The following is an 18,106-nucleotide window of genomic DNA, read 5'->3' as shown; positions in this document are numbered from 1 at the left end:
TTTGAGTGAAACGTAGTTTTTGGAAGTGAAATCCTGCATATTGCCTCTAGATCTGAATTATTTATGGATAAGATATGATATTATGATTTTATTATGAGTTGTACTTCGGCTATTTTATATTTATGTTGTGATTCATACAAGTTTAAGCATTAATTTCATATAGTTTAAGCTTTTGAAATATTTCGAACAATTTGAACAATACAAACAAATTTGTAAGATTCCAAACAATTCTAATAATTCGAACAATTCGAACATTTTTAATATTTCAAACATTTCAAACATATTTCAAACAAATCAAACTGAACATGAACAGTAACTTCACGAACAATTTCAAACACGAGTTTATTTCAAACGAGTGGAACTCGAACTCTGTTTGGTTCGTTTACACCTCTAGGGGCAGGCGACAGAAGTCAAAAACCTAAAGCCCATAGGTGTTTAATATACTGAGTTGGGTCGGTCAATTTTGTGTTTGAACAACTAGAACTCATTTCCATTAATATTTGATTATGGTTATTCAAATTTATAAGTAAATCAACTTGATTATTTTTTCTTAATTTTGAAGGTTAAACGAATCAAGTTTAATCATAGCCCAACTAATTCATTAATGTTCACAATAAAATTTGTTGTTCAACAAATAAATCGATAAGGTTATATATTTATATGACATTTTATTTAAATAAGTTTGATTAGCTATAATTTATTAATATATATTTAATAGTAATAAATTATAATTTGATATCAATGTATAAAATTAATATACGTTCTTTTTGATACTTCATTAAAAAAATTCATTATTTAACATGAATCTCAAAGCTTCTTTAGTAATAAGCATTCAAATTCAATATAAAAATCAAGAAATTTGATTTCAGTAAACTTACAGTCTGACTGGATCGACGAGAGGAACCCAATAACACTAAAATTGATCCAATCTTAGTCAAATAAAACCCACATCAAAACAATTAAACTACTTTTAGAAGTTTTATGTGGTTAATTAGATGGTCAAATGAATTCTACTCAAATCGAGTGTCTCTGTGAGAAGAAACCAATGAGTCCAATATCACTCAATTTTGATGTTTTTAAGACACTTAAATTTTTATAAACATCATCTAATCTAGGAAATCACTTTGGGCCGCTCGATAAAGTATTATGAATCCACACAATATTAACGGAGAATGCCACTCCCAATGTATATAAATAGAACCAACTCTTTTCCATGAAAGGAGGTTGAAATCTAGGGTGAGACTTGGACCTGGAGGAAGGAGGAGAATGAGTGGAATTTGAGAGTCGTTCTGGATTTGAAGACTAATGATAACTTTCGCCCTTTATATCCACTGCCCGCCATCAACCGTTGTCGGTCACCTCCTTCTCACCGCCGTCAATGAATCCTCGGGAGTAATGACGCACCCCAAGTATAGTGTATTGATGCATCATAATACAATGTAATGACACACCGTGAATATGACATAATGGTGTGCCTTAGATACGATGTAATGAGACACCCTAAATATAGTGAAATAAATGATAACGAATACAATTGTATCAAAGATCTGACGATAAATCTCTGTATCAACTACTTACAACCGTCGTATTAAGAGCACGATGGCTTTTTATGGACTCCGAAAGTTTCTTTCTATGTCATATGTAGACAAGTGATGTCTCTATATCAACCAACTACTGATGCATTGCTAATTTTGGTATCGATAACCAACTAATGTTATTGCATCTCTCTCTTATAGCCTACGCGACCAACTGCAACATATGTGGTTCACTGCTCATGCAGCTTCCAACTCCGACCTCGATAGCCAACTGATGTTATTGCAGCTCCTCACTACAGCCTACGTGACCAACTATGTTCTACGTGACAACATGTTATCATTACAACATCCAACTATGGCCTCGATGGTCAACCCATGCTATTGTAGCTCCTCACTATGACTCACGCGACAAACTACAATTTATGTAACCCACTACTCATGCAGCTTCCAACTACAGCCTAAATGACCAATTAGTGATATTACAACTTCCCACTACAGCCTATGTAACTAACTGTTGTCATTACAATCTCCAAATATGACGTTGGTGGCCAAATAATGCTATTGTAGCTCTTGACCATGGCCTATGTGTTTGACTATTGTCTTTATAACCTTCAACTACAGTCTCGGTGGCCAAATGATGTTATTGCAGCTCCCCACAATGACCTACACAAACAACTACGCCTTTTGTGGTTCACTGTTCATGTAACTTCCAATTGTGACTTCGGTACCCAACTGATGTTTTTGCAACTTCTCATTATGGCCTACATGACCAACATTTATCATTATGACATCCAACTATGACCTCGATGGCCAACTGATACTATTGCAACCTCCAACTACAGCTTTTGCAGCACGTTATCACAATTATCACTAAAAACTACAACTTGATTGTGGTTATTAATTATCGATGAAATGTTATTGTACATCAAATTTGTAATTTCATTTGCCCTAATTCAAAAAAAGATTGGATCAATGTACTTACAATCACATAGAGAATTATTTTGATTGGGCAAGACACTGTAATTTTTTCTCTTACTCGGGTTTTTCACTTAAAAAAGATTTGGTGGCTTCATTGACTACTTTTCGATTATTTGTGTGTTTTAAATTTTTGTACATTACTAACAAATTAATTTATCACTCTACCGCCGTTGATCTTCTAACAAAAACACTTATATTTCAATTCAATGAACTATTTTATTTGTACTTATTTATGTTATTTAATTAAAAAATATATATTCATAATTTATATATAATTTTATTTGCTCAGTACAAACTTCCCTAATTTGAAATTTAGACAATTGCTTATTTATTTATATTTGTAAAATCATTTGTTAATAACTTTGTATTAAAAATTAAACAAATCATTTTAATTTTTAAATTGTTTACTAATTTTATATGACAAATCAAGTATAAATTGCGAGGGATAATTTGGTCATTTTTAGAGAGGTATTTTGGTTATTTTGGGCTAGCTTTCCAAAGCACTCCATCCGATGATCGATGTTTATTTTTTGTATAATATATTATTTTTTTAATATTGAAGTACATTAATAACCTCAGAAATGAATAATCTCGGACATGTTAATTACACCTATTGAGACACTAGATTTGATTATATGTCAAATTTGAGCTTCGTTTCATTTTCCAATTAATATTCAAAAGTTTTCAATTGAACTTCAAAAGCTTGATCTAGATCTGATTGAATTCGGCTTGAATCACTTCCTCTGGCATTGAATTGATCTTGCCAAGACGCTTAGTTTGGAATATTTATTGTTCAAATTGCATCAATATTAATTCCTCATGATAAAATTTTCTTGTTTGACACATCACTCATTATTAGTTAAATTGAATTAAAATGTCATTTTTTAAGTTTAATAGGATGTTCATTAATTGACTAAAAAATCATTCAATTACCTAATAATTGTGTTTTATAGTGTTGCAATTTGATAAGCTCATTCCACTTTAAGTCAAATTTAAATAAGACAAATTTGAATACTATCACAATAATAAAATTAAAACTCAAGTTTGGCTCAATGACAAATAACAAAACGAGTAAGCTCATACTAGATTCGACGTAGATATTACTTTAAATGTAAGTCATTATCTCTCTCTCTCTCTCACACACACATTCTTTATTGACATCAAATAAATCATCAGTTACATAAATTTACATACTATAAAGCACCAAAAAATTTAAACCAAAGTTGTATAGCATGATCCTAAACATATTATGAACAAAATTATCAAATTTATGGCAACACAATCAACATTAATAGCTGAAACAGCATGCATCATTGTCCCCTCCCTTCCTCTCATCTATTCTCACCATGTAGAGCTTGCAGAATGATTATTGAATGAATACTGCCACAAGCTTCCCAACTCTGCTGTTAAATCTACAATCTCCCTGCAATATATCAAACCAAAATTAAAATTTAAAAAGTTGTATAAAATTAACAATCACAATGAAGAAGAAACTATACTGTATTATATGGTGGAATCTTGTCGCAGAGGCTGAGCCTCATTGTGTTGGTTGTCAAGAGGCATGTACTGAGACATGATAGACATGATCTCTGAGTCCATATAAGACTGAAAGAAATATACAAAAAGGTTAAATATTAATTTGTATGAATATAAATTTAAATACTATGGTGAGTTTGAGAAATTAGAATAACAAAACATACTCTCAGCCTGTATTTATAGAAGATATAACCAAGTACTCCAGCACCAACCAAACAGGATAAAACCAAGAGTGACAACATCCATCCCAATCTTGATGCATTCTTAGCTGCATTAGATGGCAAAATGAGATGATAAATTGAAATATATGTTTGGGAAAATTATTTAAAGATCTGAAGGAGATCATATTAATCTGCAGGTTCCTTCTGAAACTCCAATATCTTATATGCTCTTAGTTCTGAAAATTCTAATCAAAGCATTATCTAGTAAATTGTTTTATCATCAAAGAGTTATTAAATAATACAAAAACTGGAAGACGCGCAAACATACAATAATGTGATAATTTTATGCCGCCGCGTTGATTTCTTTTAATTCATTGATCAAGTAGACAAGAAAAGAGAGGCGTGCTAGTCATATGCATCATCGTAATATCTAAGGAAATAGCAAAATTGACCTTTTCAACAATAGCGGGAAGAGTATATCATAAAATTGTTGTGGAAAACAAAGCAAAAACAAAATCACATTACAGACAAACAATCAAATATGGTGCGATTTACGTGGGTTCAGCGCAAATCCGCCTACGTCCACAAAGAGTGGTTATTCCATTATCGACATGTGAGGAGAGAAAAAATAATAATTAAAATAGGGTTACAAGTCCATACTGAAAAATCAACCATAATCTCTTCTACAAATAAGAGAAGATTATGACATGCAAATCAAAAATATTTATAATATAGAAAATATCCTAATTAGATCTCTAATTAACTTACCTAACATCAATTTTTCTAGTATACACACTTCCTAATATACGATCATTAGATTTAATATATTTCATAACACGTCATCTCGCACTTCTTGATAAGTGGGAGATGACCAAAATGAGCTCCAATACAAAAACAACTGCACCAATATGGTTGCATACTAGCCTCTCTCCCAAACAGTCAAACCTTACGTAGTTCTTCAAAATGCCCTTATGGACTTATACCTTTTGTGAATAGTAGGTGAACTTATACATTTTGTGAGCATGTCTATTGGATTTTCCTTCATATCTATCCTCCTAAAAAAAATATTGTCATCATAAATCAAGTCTCTGACAAAGTGGTACCATATATCAATGTGTTTGGTACAGACTTGAACTAGTTTTGTAGCCAAGAATATTGCACCTCAACTATTAAACAATATCGTCAGATACTTATGATCAACTCCCAAGTAATCTAGTAGGCCCTACATTCATATCACTTCATTCAACGCCTCCGTGACTGCCATGTACTCAACCTGCGTAGCAGACAAAGTAACAATATACTGAAGAACCGATCTCTAACTGATTAAACCTCCTACCAACTTTGAATAAATAGTCAGTCATAGATCTACGCCTATCCATATTACCTGGATAGTTTGAATTTGTGTAACTTATACGCAAATCAAATGTAGATGATTCTCTTTCAAATATCAAGTTATCATCAATTGTACCATTTAAGTACCTCAGAATACTCTTTACAGCCTGCAAGTGACTCCTCCGATCATGCAAGACCCTACTCACAAGACCAACCGCTTGCTCAATTTTTAGTATAATATAAACCATTAGACTATCACTGCACTAACAGAAAGAACCGACTGCATACCTTTCCTTTCCTGATCATATTTAGAAGACTGATTTGAATTCAACCAAAGGTAATATGCAACGGGTAGACTCATCGCCTTGCTCAGTGCATTTTGAACATATGCTCATTGTGAGAGTCAAACCTTCAAGATGCCAGAGAATCTTCGTACCATGAATTATACAAGTTTCACCCCACTCCTCCATCTCGAAATATTTGAAGAGTTGTTTCTTCATCTTATTAACCTCGGTACGACCGACAGATAGATTCAACATGTCATTAATATATACAAGCAAGTACAAGAACTCACTATTGACCAACTTCTTAAAATATGCATAATAATATTATTAACTCTTTGTGTAGTTTTGTCCTATTATGAACTAATTAAACTTTTTATACCATTATCGTAGTGACTTTTTGAACCCATATAAAGACCTTTCTAGCCTATAAATCAACTCTATTGAGGCTCCATATCCAACAATTGTAACATATAAATCTCTTATTGTAATTTTCTATGGAAGAAAGCAGCCTTCATATTGAGCTGCTCAAGAATCTTATTTTATTGTACAACAAGTGCTAAGAGAACACAGATCAAATGATGCTTAACCATTAGAGAGAATACCTAATCAAAGTCAATCACTTCTCACCATGCAAAGTTTTGTCATTAACCTAGTTTTGTACCGCACCTCAGCTCCATGAGATCTTATTTCTTTGCATATAATCATTTGCACCAAATAACTGTTCTTCCCGAAGGAAGCCTCACTGACCTCCATATAACATTCTTCCAAGAGACTCAATTACTTCATTCATTGCCCCTCTCCAAAAATAACCGTATGGGCTCCCCACCACTTTCTCGTAGTGACAAGAAATTTCAACTTTTGTGGTTGAAAATGCAAATACAATGTGATCCCTCAACCAAGATGATTTTGAGATACTCTGGTGATTAATCCTGCTCCTAATAAACATAATCATAAATAAGAACCTCATTCTCAACATCTTCTTCAACGTCCTCTCAAGCACTGTCAATAAGCACCTTCTGAGCTGCCACTAAGTTACTTGAGTAGGAGCAGACGAATTATGTGGAGCAAGTGAAGCTCCATCAAACTCTAACTGCTGATGTTTATATGTGGTCCCAATAGAACGATATGCATGCGTTGAGTCCTGATGCTTCAAATTGTTTGTCTCGTCAAATGTAAAATCCATGTTAATCACACGCTTTTTCTATGTCTGATCATAAAGTTTGAAGCCCATGACTCCATGTGTGAAGCCAAAAAAGATTGTCTTCTTTGCTTGTTTTTCCAATTTATTATTCTGTATGTGGTAGTAAATTGAACACCCAAACACTCTCATGTGCTTACAATATCTAGTAGGATGCACCAACCACATCTCATTTGAGGTCTCCATTCCAATAGCTATAGACAAATGACAGACATAGTCTATGACCTCAACCCAATAAACACTATCCAAAACAACATTAGACGACAAACACTGAACTTTCTACAAAAAAGTCTGGTTCATCCTCTCTGTCACCCTATTCTATTGCAGTGCCTCGAATAGTGACGTGATTTATCTCAACTCTACGACACCCAGAAAGAATGCATTTGATATGTATTCATCCACATTGTCTGATCTGATATACCATATTTGTTACCAATATGAGTCTCAGTTCATTTCTTCCAAGTCATGAAAATCTACAACACTTTGTTCTTGCGCTTCATGTTGTACAACCAAATATATATGTAGTAATCATCGATAAAACAAAAATATATATCTCCACCAGTTGAATGATATCGTCTTCATCGGGCCCAAATATTTGTGTGCACATTTTTTAAAATATCTTTTATAATGTAGATGACAGTACTAAATGATATTGATATCTTCTCAATAAACACAAAATGTTCAAAGAAATCGAGCTTGCAAGTGCTCGCTCTTTTTATCAATATTTAATTCATCAAAGTCTGAAGTAAAGCTTCTTCAACATCAACAAGCAACAGATGTCATAATGTAGTTTCACTCAAAGAATCACCAACAACAACTACAGTTTCAATTACTATACGTTCCTGAAGATAATAAATATTGTGATCACAAACTCCCTTCATAAAAATTTGTGCTCCACAACATATCCTCAGAACCACCTCAATAACAATCTTGTAGCATTTGGTCTCTAATGCTCTAACTGACAACAAATTTTTCATGATATCTGGAACATGTTGAACATCAATCAACACTCTCATAGTATCATCACACATCTTGATAAAAACGTTCCTTACACCAATAGTATGATAAATTTGATCATTGCTCATAATCATTGCACCGCTATCAAACATTTTGTACATACATGATCACTCTCGATGAGGATAGATGTGATAGGTAACACCTATATCTAGAATTCAATATGAATCATCTATACACAAACTATGAAAAAATGCAGAAAACGATACATCAAAATCTGTCACGTCACACATCTCCATAATAAGATTAGCTTTCACTCAAAAGAAGCTTCATTTCCCCCTCCTTCAGCTTTGGACAATCTTTTTCAAATGATCATTCTCTACATAGAAAACACATTGTTTTTTTCTCAAGACTAGTCTACGCGACTTGTCCTATTTTTTAGAAGTATTGTCCTTAGCACCCTTCTTTGCCAATTTTTTCTTCTTTTCAAATCTGTCAAGTTGGATTATAAGTGTCTCAACCTACTCCATCTTTGCGGATTCCTTGCCCTTCAACGAAACTTATGATTCAATAATGTTGCAGTCACCTCGTCATAATTCAAGACATTCTCATAAATGAGTGTTATTGTAAATGTTTTGTACTCATTCGAGAGTGAATTCACAGAAAAAATTTCTTATCTTCATCTCTAATCTTCTCATCAAAATTTATCGAATTTGCCAAAAATTTTGTAAAATTATTCAAGTACTCATCGATAGTAATATCACATATCATCTGAAACTTGTAAACTCAAAGTTTAATATGGAGATGATTTTAAACACTTTTCGTGAGATATTTATTCTCTAGCATTCTCCATAATTTTTTGGCAAAAGCCTCTATCATCACCCCATGATCTTCTGAGATAAGTAATTTCAGATCAAGCCACAAACACTCTAATTCATTTTCAACTAATTTCTTTCTGATATCTCTTTAGGATGTTTATGGCTGTCAAAAAATTTCTCCAGTTTCAAAGAGTGCAATGTATCAATAGCCTTACATCACCACATGCCACAATTTCTTTTATTGTCAAACCTTCATCACATCAATTTTGACGGGATGTGTAACAACCTGATAAATCTACACATTTTCTAACGTTATGGTTGATGTGAAAGTACTTGATAACATGCTATTATCCATGACTTTACCAGATCTCTTAACCTAAATTGTTTCAATTTCTTTGCCTTGTGGCTGCGACTTAGCTAGAATCTTAGTCGCTTGTTATCAGAATCGCACCAATTCAGCTTTGATACAAACAAAATCACACAACAGATCTAATTATATAGTTTGGTACAAATCCTCGAGAGAGGTTATTCACCATAAAAGGTGGGGTGAGAGGAAAAAACGACCGAAATAGGGTTACAACTCAACAGCAAAAAATCAGTCATAATCTCTTCAATAAAGAAGAGAGGACTGAGACATACAAATTAGGAATTTTTCTAATATAGAATAACACTTGTAATTAGATCTCTTGCAATTAGGTTACCTAATATCAAGCTTCCTACTATAAAAAAATCATGTAATTAGATCTCATTTAATTAAGTTAATTAATGTCAATCTTCCCAATATACACTTGTAGATATAACAAACAGATTTAATGCTTTTTATAACGAAAAGATCATTGGTTTTGGAAGATGTACATACCTCTCATTTCTTTTGTATTTACATATCTAACACCTAAATTCAATTTTTACATACATGTCATCTTTCCTATTTATGAAAAGGTGTATTTAACTTTTTGAAAGTTAAAACAGTGGTATATTTGATATCATATGAAAGATTTGGGTGGTATAAATGTAATGATTGAAGTTAGATATTTAGATACGTAAGAATTGGGTGGTATGTATGAAAATGCCCCAATTTCATTATAAAAATTATCCGGCATACAATTTTTGAAAATTTATTAAAGTTACATCTCACTCTTAAGTTGAAAACATTACCTATACAAGTGTCCTCTCCCTTTATATACAGAAGATCTCCTTTACACTTGCAATCAAATCCTCCCCATGTATTTTTGCAGAAGCAGCCATCACACTGGCATGCAAGTTTTTCCTTGCACTCATCAATATCTGGCTCAAAAACAACAAATTATATTATTATGTTTGCATTAAATCATTCTTCTGTTCTCTTCCCTAGTAAGCAGAAGAAAAAACATGTTTGTTCTAAGAATGCCAATTAGAACTAAGAAATTCACCTTCACATTTGTAGCCATCACCATGGAAGCCAAAAGGGCAGCGGCAGCCACTCAAATCAAAGTCCTCCATGAATCAAAAAGAGAATGTGAGCAACACAATCTGAGAAGACAAAAGAAAAGAAAGATTTTTGTAATGGAGAGAGTTAAAAATGCAATACTGAGCATGCAGAAAATGTTCTCCCATTCTTGGTTTCCGACCAACAATCACCATTACCCACTGCACACCTTCCAGGCCCAACGGCTGAAAATAAATCGAGAGATATTACAAGAAGATTAGAATAAAAAAAGAAGTAAAAGAGCAAGAACCAAGACATAAATTATATAAAAATTAGTCCACACAAATTACTATTTTTACAAGTCAGTTTTTCTCTAATACTGTCAACAAGTCACTCTAGACATAATCAAGACATACGATTTACAGCATTGTTCATTGCTTTGATTAGCAGCATTTGGAAATTTCATCAGTCCAATGATTCTTTTGTATCTATAGAAAAGCGCTTTTTTCATTTTTATTCTTTAATACCAAAGTTAAAATGAAATTAGTGTTTGCTTTCAATGTATTAAAACAGAAAAAAAAAGTAACTTTGGATTTAGAGAATGTTTTTTGGCAATAAATAGAGTACACTAAAATTCAAGATTCAATGCTCAAATTTATTCACAGCAAGCTAAGAATTTAACAGCAAAATACGTACCTTTGCAGGAAATGTATCCATCTCCCTGATACTGAACACCATTCACTGTAGGGCATTCACAGATTCTTCCGCGGAAAGTATCCTAAAAAAAAAAAAAATATTACTAAAATCAGCCATTTTTCTGCTTTAAACTTATGTTACATAGATTGTAATGATATACAGCAGCAGTCTTAGAAAATCATAAAATTAACCAAATTCAATAATTTTCACATCATAAAATACCTTGCATGCCGTTACATTCACCCGTAAATCCTGCCAGCAACCCCCATTCCTCTCGAGGCACTGATTCGTCTCAACATCTATAAGAAGAACAATGACAGTCAATTACTAAGTTTAGATCACGCAGAGATGTGAACATTCAATATATTTCATTTATGAGTAAAGTGTCAAAATTATAGTCTCATTATGTACATTGATCATTTTAGTCCCATAATTTAATAAAATGTCAAATCAGTCTTTTTTTTTTTAATATTGGCTGAAATAGTCCGGAGAGAATGAAGCATGGGGAGAAAACTGATTTTCAGCCCCCATTAATGAAGTATGGGAAGAATACTGATTTTTTTATAGACTCGGGGATTAAAATGGCCCCTACAAACAAAAAGTCAGGGGGGCATTATAACACTTTTCCCATTCATTAATAGAGAATGGCATTTCTATGAAAACCTCCACTTAAGCAAACAGAAGGTTCTGTAGATTCTTTGAATCCCGCACAGATTGCCTTTAGCACAGCCATTCTCTCAAGTATTCCTGCAAGGGAGAAAACTAATCACTTCTGCACAAAAAATTACTGAATAACAAAATACCAAATACACCTAAAACGAACCGAGCTAAAAAATGAAGCATACCTCGATACTGGATGTTGTTTATAACAAGGGTTGGCAGGATGGTAACATCACCTCGTGCGCCACTACCAGCCTAACTTGTTTCAAAGTTTACATAACTATTATTGAACATGTTGAAATATCAACTAAGAAAACCATAAATCCACTATATCAAAATTCAATTTTTATCATACAAAAAGGTTAAAGGAAGGCTTTTTAAGCATTTGTTTCAGCTGGAAGATTGAAACAAAGAGAAGAAAAAGAAATCACCTGAAGATCTTGCTCTTTCTTCAGCACAGCATTCTCAATATCTGCTTCAGGATCTCCCATGCATTCTTTGACTTTATCTAAAGGCATTCCTAATAAATTGGACAGTTGTAAACCAATGTTAATTTAGAACTCACAATTCACAAACAACCAGAAGCGAGAGACCAACAAGATTTAAAATTTGGGAACAAACCAAGAGATTTGATAACATCATCCGCACAGTCTCGGCTATATTTCTTCTCCTTCATAGAACAACGAATATGAAAGTCCGTCACATAATCCCACCAAACCCACGACCGGTTATTCTCATTCGCTACTCGATGCACGCAAAGCTGCCGCAAATTTTCCACGACCACGTCCTTACCTTCGTACCCCTCCGTGAAATCCTGATCTGGATCAGGAGCGCAATATCTACCATGATTTATGCATTGGGACTTGCACTGTGTGCTAGCCATAAAAACCTCAGGACAAAACCAGGTGATATAGTGAGGGGTGAACAGAGTGTATCCACCTCTCTCAAGAATCTGAGCATGCCCCTTAAAGTTTTGAACGAAATTTATCTGTTCGTCACATCTGGTGCCGCATTCATCGTTGCTGTTCGTCCAGAATTCGTACTCGACTCGCTCGTCAGGATGAGGCATCGACTCTCTCCAATCCAATTTCACGACAACTTCCTCAGTGCCCTTTTCAACGGCTATCTTAAGGGCTTCGCCGAACTCTCGGTTTACCAGAGCTGAGGGAATCCTGATCTTTTCCACATAGCCGGCATCTTTACTCTCTTCGGGAGAGTCCATGGTGATCAGAGGTTCATCTATGCTGTCCGCAATTAGAACAGCAGCAGCCCCGGCATTTTGGCCGTTCCATGCCTTCAAAGCGAAGTAGCAATCTATGAAAGGAGTAAAGGAGGATCAAATTGTTGTCTTTTTCAATAGATTGAGAGCTTTCAGTAAGAAAAAGGGCTGCAAGATGCGTAGCTGATATCAAAATCTCTTCTTTAAGGGGTAAGTATCGAAGACTATTCGCTTATGTTAGTAAAATGCCAAAGGCCGGCCTGTTCTCAAACCAAATCTTTTCATTTATTATGGAGAAATGACTACACAGGAGTGATGTTAGTTTCTTTTAGAAAGATTAGCAGCTTTCACAACTTTCTTTTTCAAACCACTATATTATGCTTTATTATATAGTTTTTTTTTTCTTTTCAAAAATTTATGGAATGAGGAAGAATTTCTTAGAACCACATCTATTAAAGTTGTAAAAATGCTATGATCCAACTTTTTCAAAAGAAAAAAAAAGAATTATAATACTAATAACAGCTTTTGAAGAACCCCATTTTTTCACAATGATCTTATAAATATTTTTATAAATTCATTTATAATGGAGAAATTAATTACCAGGGAAGAAGCTAGTTTATTTTAAGAGTCGCACCAGTTTCAATTTGAGGATTCAATCTACAAGAGAAGCTGGTAAGATATTCAAAAAAAATATCAGAATTTCTTCAAGCATATTAAGACAAAACCGCAGACCTTATAACAAGCTGCATAAAACATCTCAAAGGCTGGAAAAGGCCGTTTTTTGACGTTAGGATTTGAGTTTAAAGGAATGAAAAAAGAAAATAAAAAAAGGACGCAAAAGTTTAATAAATCAACAGTTGCAGATTCATAACCAACCCCTAAATTGTTGGTATCTCATTTAGCGGTGTTTGGCGGAAACATTGATTTATGTTAAATATGATTTACTAAATCCGATGAATCTCGAAAACAGAAATGAAGCTCGATTAAATGACAGTGTGATTTCTTAAATCCGACCTGCAATCGAATTTATAACATCCGAATTTATGTTCTAAAGAAGACGGAAAACAGGAAAAATAGATAGAACGTGAAAATAATTGATTTAAGCAATAGATTTAAGTTTATTCTTTTTGTGTTTGACGGAATTATAGCATGCTATCAAACACTGCCTTAATTTTCTTAACATTCCTTCAATCCAAACAAAACTAAATGAAGAAGAAGAATCAAATATTCTTTTTTTTTTCTCACAGTACCAGATTGAAAAGAAATTTCCCAAACCAGCCCGTCAACTCCACGAAACTTCATAATAACTCATGCGACAAAAATCAAAAGTATCAATAAAAAAAAACAGAAGCACATCAAAGATCTCCAATTGATCGCAATTAATTACCCCCACGATCAAGCAAAAGGATAACAGGGCGGCCGGAGCGAGACTTGAAGCGAGCACCATCAAAGGAGCTACAGCCAGTGGCGCCCTTTTCTGGGTACAGAACAACACCCCCTAGCGTGCCCCCATAATTAGGGATTCCGAAGTTAGCAATGGCACTTTCATGCCTCCCCCTGATATGCTCTGGCCGCAAAACACGGATGCTGCTCTTCTCCACCACGAACATTCCGGCCACCGAGCTCAGAATCACTGCCACCGCCCATAAATGACAGAACATCACTACTCCTCCCTGGCCGGACGCCATTAGTTGATAGAGAACACGCCTGGTGAGGTGCAGAGTGGAGCAAGATTCCTGTCAACGGTCCGCAGGTGGGATATTTGAGAGAGAGAGAGAGAGAGAGAGAGAGAGAGAGATAATTACTTTGTTGTTACGTTTTAGGTTTATCAGAAGCTCAAAAGTTATCTCTGTGACGTAAAGTGGAAGATGACCGGGAGACTAACATGACAGGAGGAGTTCGGTGGCGAGAGGAACAGGCAAGCAACCGCCGTCCAGAAAGTTGGAAGCGAAAGCTGAAAAATGGCATCTTGGACGATCTTGGGCTTCTTCTGGCTTCTAATGACAGAAATATCCCGCTTACTATGAAATTTTTTTAAGGGACAAATTTACATACCGCTTAATTCTTAATTGTGGATCAACAATTTAGTTGTAGATGAGAAGATGTGCCTCATTTTTAAAATGATAGTGGTGGTGTTGAAAATTTGAGTGTTATAAACTTAAATAATAGAATGTTGATGTTAGACCTATGAATACATAGAAATTGTGCACCCGTATTTTCTTAGGAATTTTGATGCATGTTGCATTGATCTTTTTTATATTTACATGTTAAACATCTAAATTTTATCATTTATTTATAAAGCATTTCGTGTCATAATAGCATTCAAGCATGAGAATGAAAAGATGTGTTTAATTTAAGAAAATTGATTAAGGATTTGAGTGATAATTTTGTTGTAGTGTTGAAGATTTCAGTGTTATATAAGAGTATTAGATGCATAAATATATAAAATTAGTGCATTTACTCGTGGCATAGTGGTTAGGGCTGTGAGTGTAGCTTGAAGATGGTTAATATCTTGAAAGTTGAATCAAATTTTGGATGAGATTGAGATCAGATCGAAATAAACGAGCCTAGCTGTGAGCCAAAATTTTAAATCTGAGTTTTTTTTTATCCGATTTCGAGCGGATCGCTAACCGCCCAAAAGATGTCAGGGCTTTGAATTTAGCGAGTTTAGATCGAAGATTGTTAATCACTTGAAAATCAATTCAAATTTTGGCTCGAATCAAAATAAAATGGCCAAGCTACGAGCCAAAATTTTGGATTGAATTTTTTTTTAGTTAATTTTAAGCAAAACCCAACTCAGCTCAAAATTAGATCGTTAACAGCTCTAATGATTGTTGAGAGTTTAGTTTCTCATCGTGAAGTCGCATGTTCAAATTGCACATATTGTCCTTCCGGCTCAACTTTCTCCAAAAAAATAAATAAATTTATAGAATTATCATGTAGTGTTAGATCATGATCTACTTGCAAAAATACTCAAAACCATTCTCATACAAACCACACAACATTAGTAGAGGCCTAGGCAAAAATAAAGATTAAATAGAAGAAAAAGGTAGGGGGAAAAAGTTTATGTGGATTGTTGTTTTGATGGGTGCATAAAAATTGTATTAATTATAAAGAGACTGCCCTTGAATAAGTGGGTTCCTTTCAACCCCCTAAATGAAGAAGCTGCATGTCCGGATGAAAGTTCGGATGGGCCGCCGTGTGATCCACGACAGTGTGGCTGCATCAAAACTACTATCCAGACTTACGGTCAGTCATACGTATTAATTTTCCCCCTACGTGAGTGCCATTTATGCATGTAAATATTCTATGGATTAGCCAAATATTTTCCCAACTTGAATTTTTTGTCAGAGCAAAGTGCTCTTTTAACTAAGTGCCCTCTGAGCCTCTAGTGAATTCAAGAGCTTGGGCTAATAACTTTTAGAAACCTTTTTGTGAGTGATCATTTGAGAGCATTGGGCAAGTGGTCTTTTGAGCCTTACATCGCTTGTTTCTATCGAGCTCACTTGGTCTCCTTTGTTTTACCCATAATTGAAAGTGTGGATCAACTCAAAAGTATATCATTTACATTTTAAAAGCATAAATTTTACTATTTACTTAATATAACATTGTTATGCATGAACCCAATCAAAGAAATGCTTGACTCGATAACACAACCTTGCTTGCATAACACAACTAACATATGTATTGTTGTTGTTGTGAGATCTTTATATACCAGTTAATGTGGTATATATATAAATCAAACAGAAGAACGACCGACGAAGTGAAAAATAGAACGAGAAAAATCACACCAAAAAAGAACAACACAGCGGAACACACAGATTTACGTGGTTCAACATATTGCCTACGTCCATGGAGTTGCAGAGAATTTTACTACTTGAAGAATTTACACCAGTCGATCACCTCGACTTATAAGAGGAATCTCTCACTCTTCGTTGCTCTCTCTTTCCTTCTCTCTCTATACCGAGATGCACCGAAGAAGACAAACTTACAAGAGAAATAAACCCAATTTCTCATCTTCCACAAACCACCAAGAAGAAGCATAGGGAGAACAATCTTCTTCTTCTTCCTTCTTCTTCCTTCTTCTTCCTTCTTCTTCCTTCTTCTTTGCAAGGAACTACTCATCCTTGCACTTTTCTTCCTCTGCCCCGAGGAAACTTTCCTCTATCCCGAGGAAACCAAAGAAAAACTCAAAGTGTGACTACAAAACCCAAGGAGAGTCATCTGAAACTTTTATCACGAGTAGGAGGGAGCGAAGAGATGCTTCACTTCACAAAAGAGAAAGGCTGGAGTTGTTATTTGTAAAGAGGTGTGACTCTCCAAAGCAAAGTAACCACCCAAGCATAGTTGACCAGGCTCCACTATTTCTAACAATTCTCCCACTTGGAGACCGATACACAGGCTGCAACATATCTTTCCTCAAATTGATATCCTCCACTAGCGGTGTCCCCTTTTTCTTGAACAATTTTCCTCCACCTCTGCAACTCAAAGCCTCCGTCTTCACTCCAGAAGATCAACTGAAGTTGTGCACAACTTCAGTTGATCTTCTGGAGTGAAGACGGAGGCTCCTCAGTTAACATATCAACAGACTAGACTCCACATAGCTTTGCACCTCTAAGTTATTTTCTGGGTGAGTCTTGTCTCTTCTTACAACTCCAACCACATGGGCAACATCCTGCCTCTACTGAAAGCCTTTTTCAACAAGTTTAGCCTTGTACCTCTTACTGACATCACGCTCAGTCTTCACTTGGTACACCCAGGTACACCCACTTGTTGTGCACTTGTTGTGCAATGTCTTCTTCCCTAGTGGAAGATCTGTCAGCTCTCACTTGCTCGAACTTTCATCTTACAGGATTTCTTCATAGCTTTGTGGTTCATCAACATCTGTCTGTGGAACAATAAGAATGGGTGCCCCGGACCCACTTTCCTCTTCAGTTCCATCACTGCCCTGCACTGTGGCCTGTGGTAGATTTCCTACCACATTTAAAGCCCATGAATCCAATATCAAGTCTTCAACAGAACTATGAACTGCCAACAATAGTGCATCATGTGATTTTTCAGATACCACATTTGTGTTATCATTCTCAATCTTCTTAGGATTCCTGCAGTTCTTCTTGATGTGGTCAGCTTTGCCACAATTCCAATAGGTTGTCTGCTTACTGAACTTTGATTTTGATCTCCCTATACTTAAGTTCATGTCATGTCACTCCCTCTGAAATCAACATTCAGTGTCGAACTCAAACATGAGACATCACCATAATCTTTCATGCGAACTTCCTCAGCCAAAATCAAATCATGAATATCATAGTATTTCAGTTTAAATTTATCTG

The 18,106-nt window shown here is 34.8% G+C and overlaps 1 protein-coding gene across 4 annotated transcripts; it reads right to left on the bottom strand.

Annotated features, from left to right (window-relative positions):
• Positions 1-3,599: 3,599 nt before the first annotated feature.
• Positions 3,600-14,811, bottom strand: LOC110021329 (vacuolar-sorting receptor 6-like). Of its 4 annotated transcripts, none has more exons than XM_020719775.1 (14): positions 14,582-14,811; positions 14,164-14,512; positions 12,179-12,871; positions 11,989-12,077; positions 11,743-11,812; positions 11,561-11,644; positions 11,120-11,196; positions 10,898-10,979; positions 10,364-10,446; positions 10,206-10,269; positions 9,952-10,080; positions 4,214-4,317; positions 4,013-4,118; positions 3,600-3,936 (listed from the first exon to the last, which is right to left on the bottom strand). In XM_020719775.1, the coding sequence occupies exons 2-13, from the start codon at positions 14,462-14,464 to the stop codon at positions 4,017-4,019; spliced, it is 1,878 nt and encodes a 625-aa protein (XP_020575434.1). In that variant the 5' UTR covers positions 14,465-14,512; positions 14,582-14,811; the 3' UTR covers positions 3,600-3,936; positions 4,013-4,016. The 4 variants fall into 4 exon arrangements, with proteins under 4 accessions (XP_020575434.1, XP_020575435.1, XP_020575436.1 ...); XM_020719776.1 differs by having other exon boundaries at positions 14,164-14,483; XM_020719777.1 differs by having other exon boundaries at positions 14,593-14,811.
• Positions 14,812-18,106: the final 3,295 nt, after the last annotated feature.

The sequence above is a fragment of the Phalaenopsis equestris genome, unplaced genomic scaffold (genome assembly GCF_001263595.1).
Source record: "Phalaenopsis equestris unplaced genomic scaffold, ASM126359v1 Scaffold000134, whole genome shotgun sequence".
Classification (NCBI taxonomy): Eukaryota; Viridiplantae; Streptophyta; class Magnoliopsida; order Asparagales; family Orchidaceae; genus Phalaenopsis; species Phalaenopsis equestris.
The sequence above is the reverse complement of the archived record's forward strand: the minus strand, read 5'-3'. Positions and strand labels throughout refer to the sequence as shown.

Bases quoted from the DNA above. Each gene is read 5' to 3' on its own strand.
- LOC110021329 (XM_020719775.1), bottom strand. From the start codon at position 14,464: ATGGCGTCCGGCCAGGGAGGAGTAGTGATGTTCTGTCATTTATGGGCG. The intron at 12,078-12,178 runs GTTTGTTCCCAA...CCAATTTATTAG, and splicing joins TGATGTTATCAAATCTCTTG to GAATGCCTTTAGATAAAGTC. The intron at 10,447-10,897 runs GTACGTATTTTG...ATTTATTTTCAG, and splicing joins TGGATACATTTCCTGCAAAG to CCGTTGGGCCTGGAAGGTGT.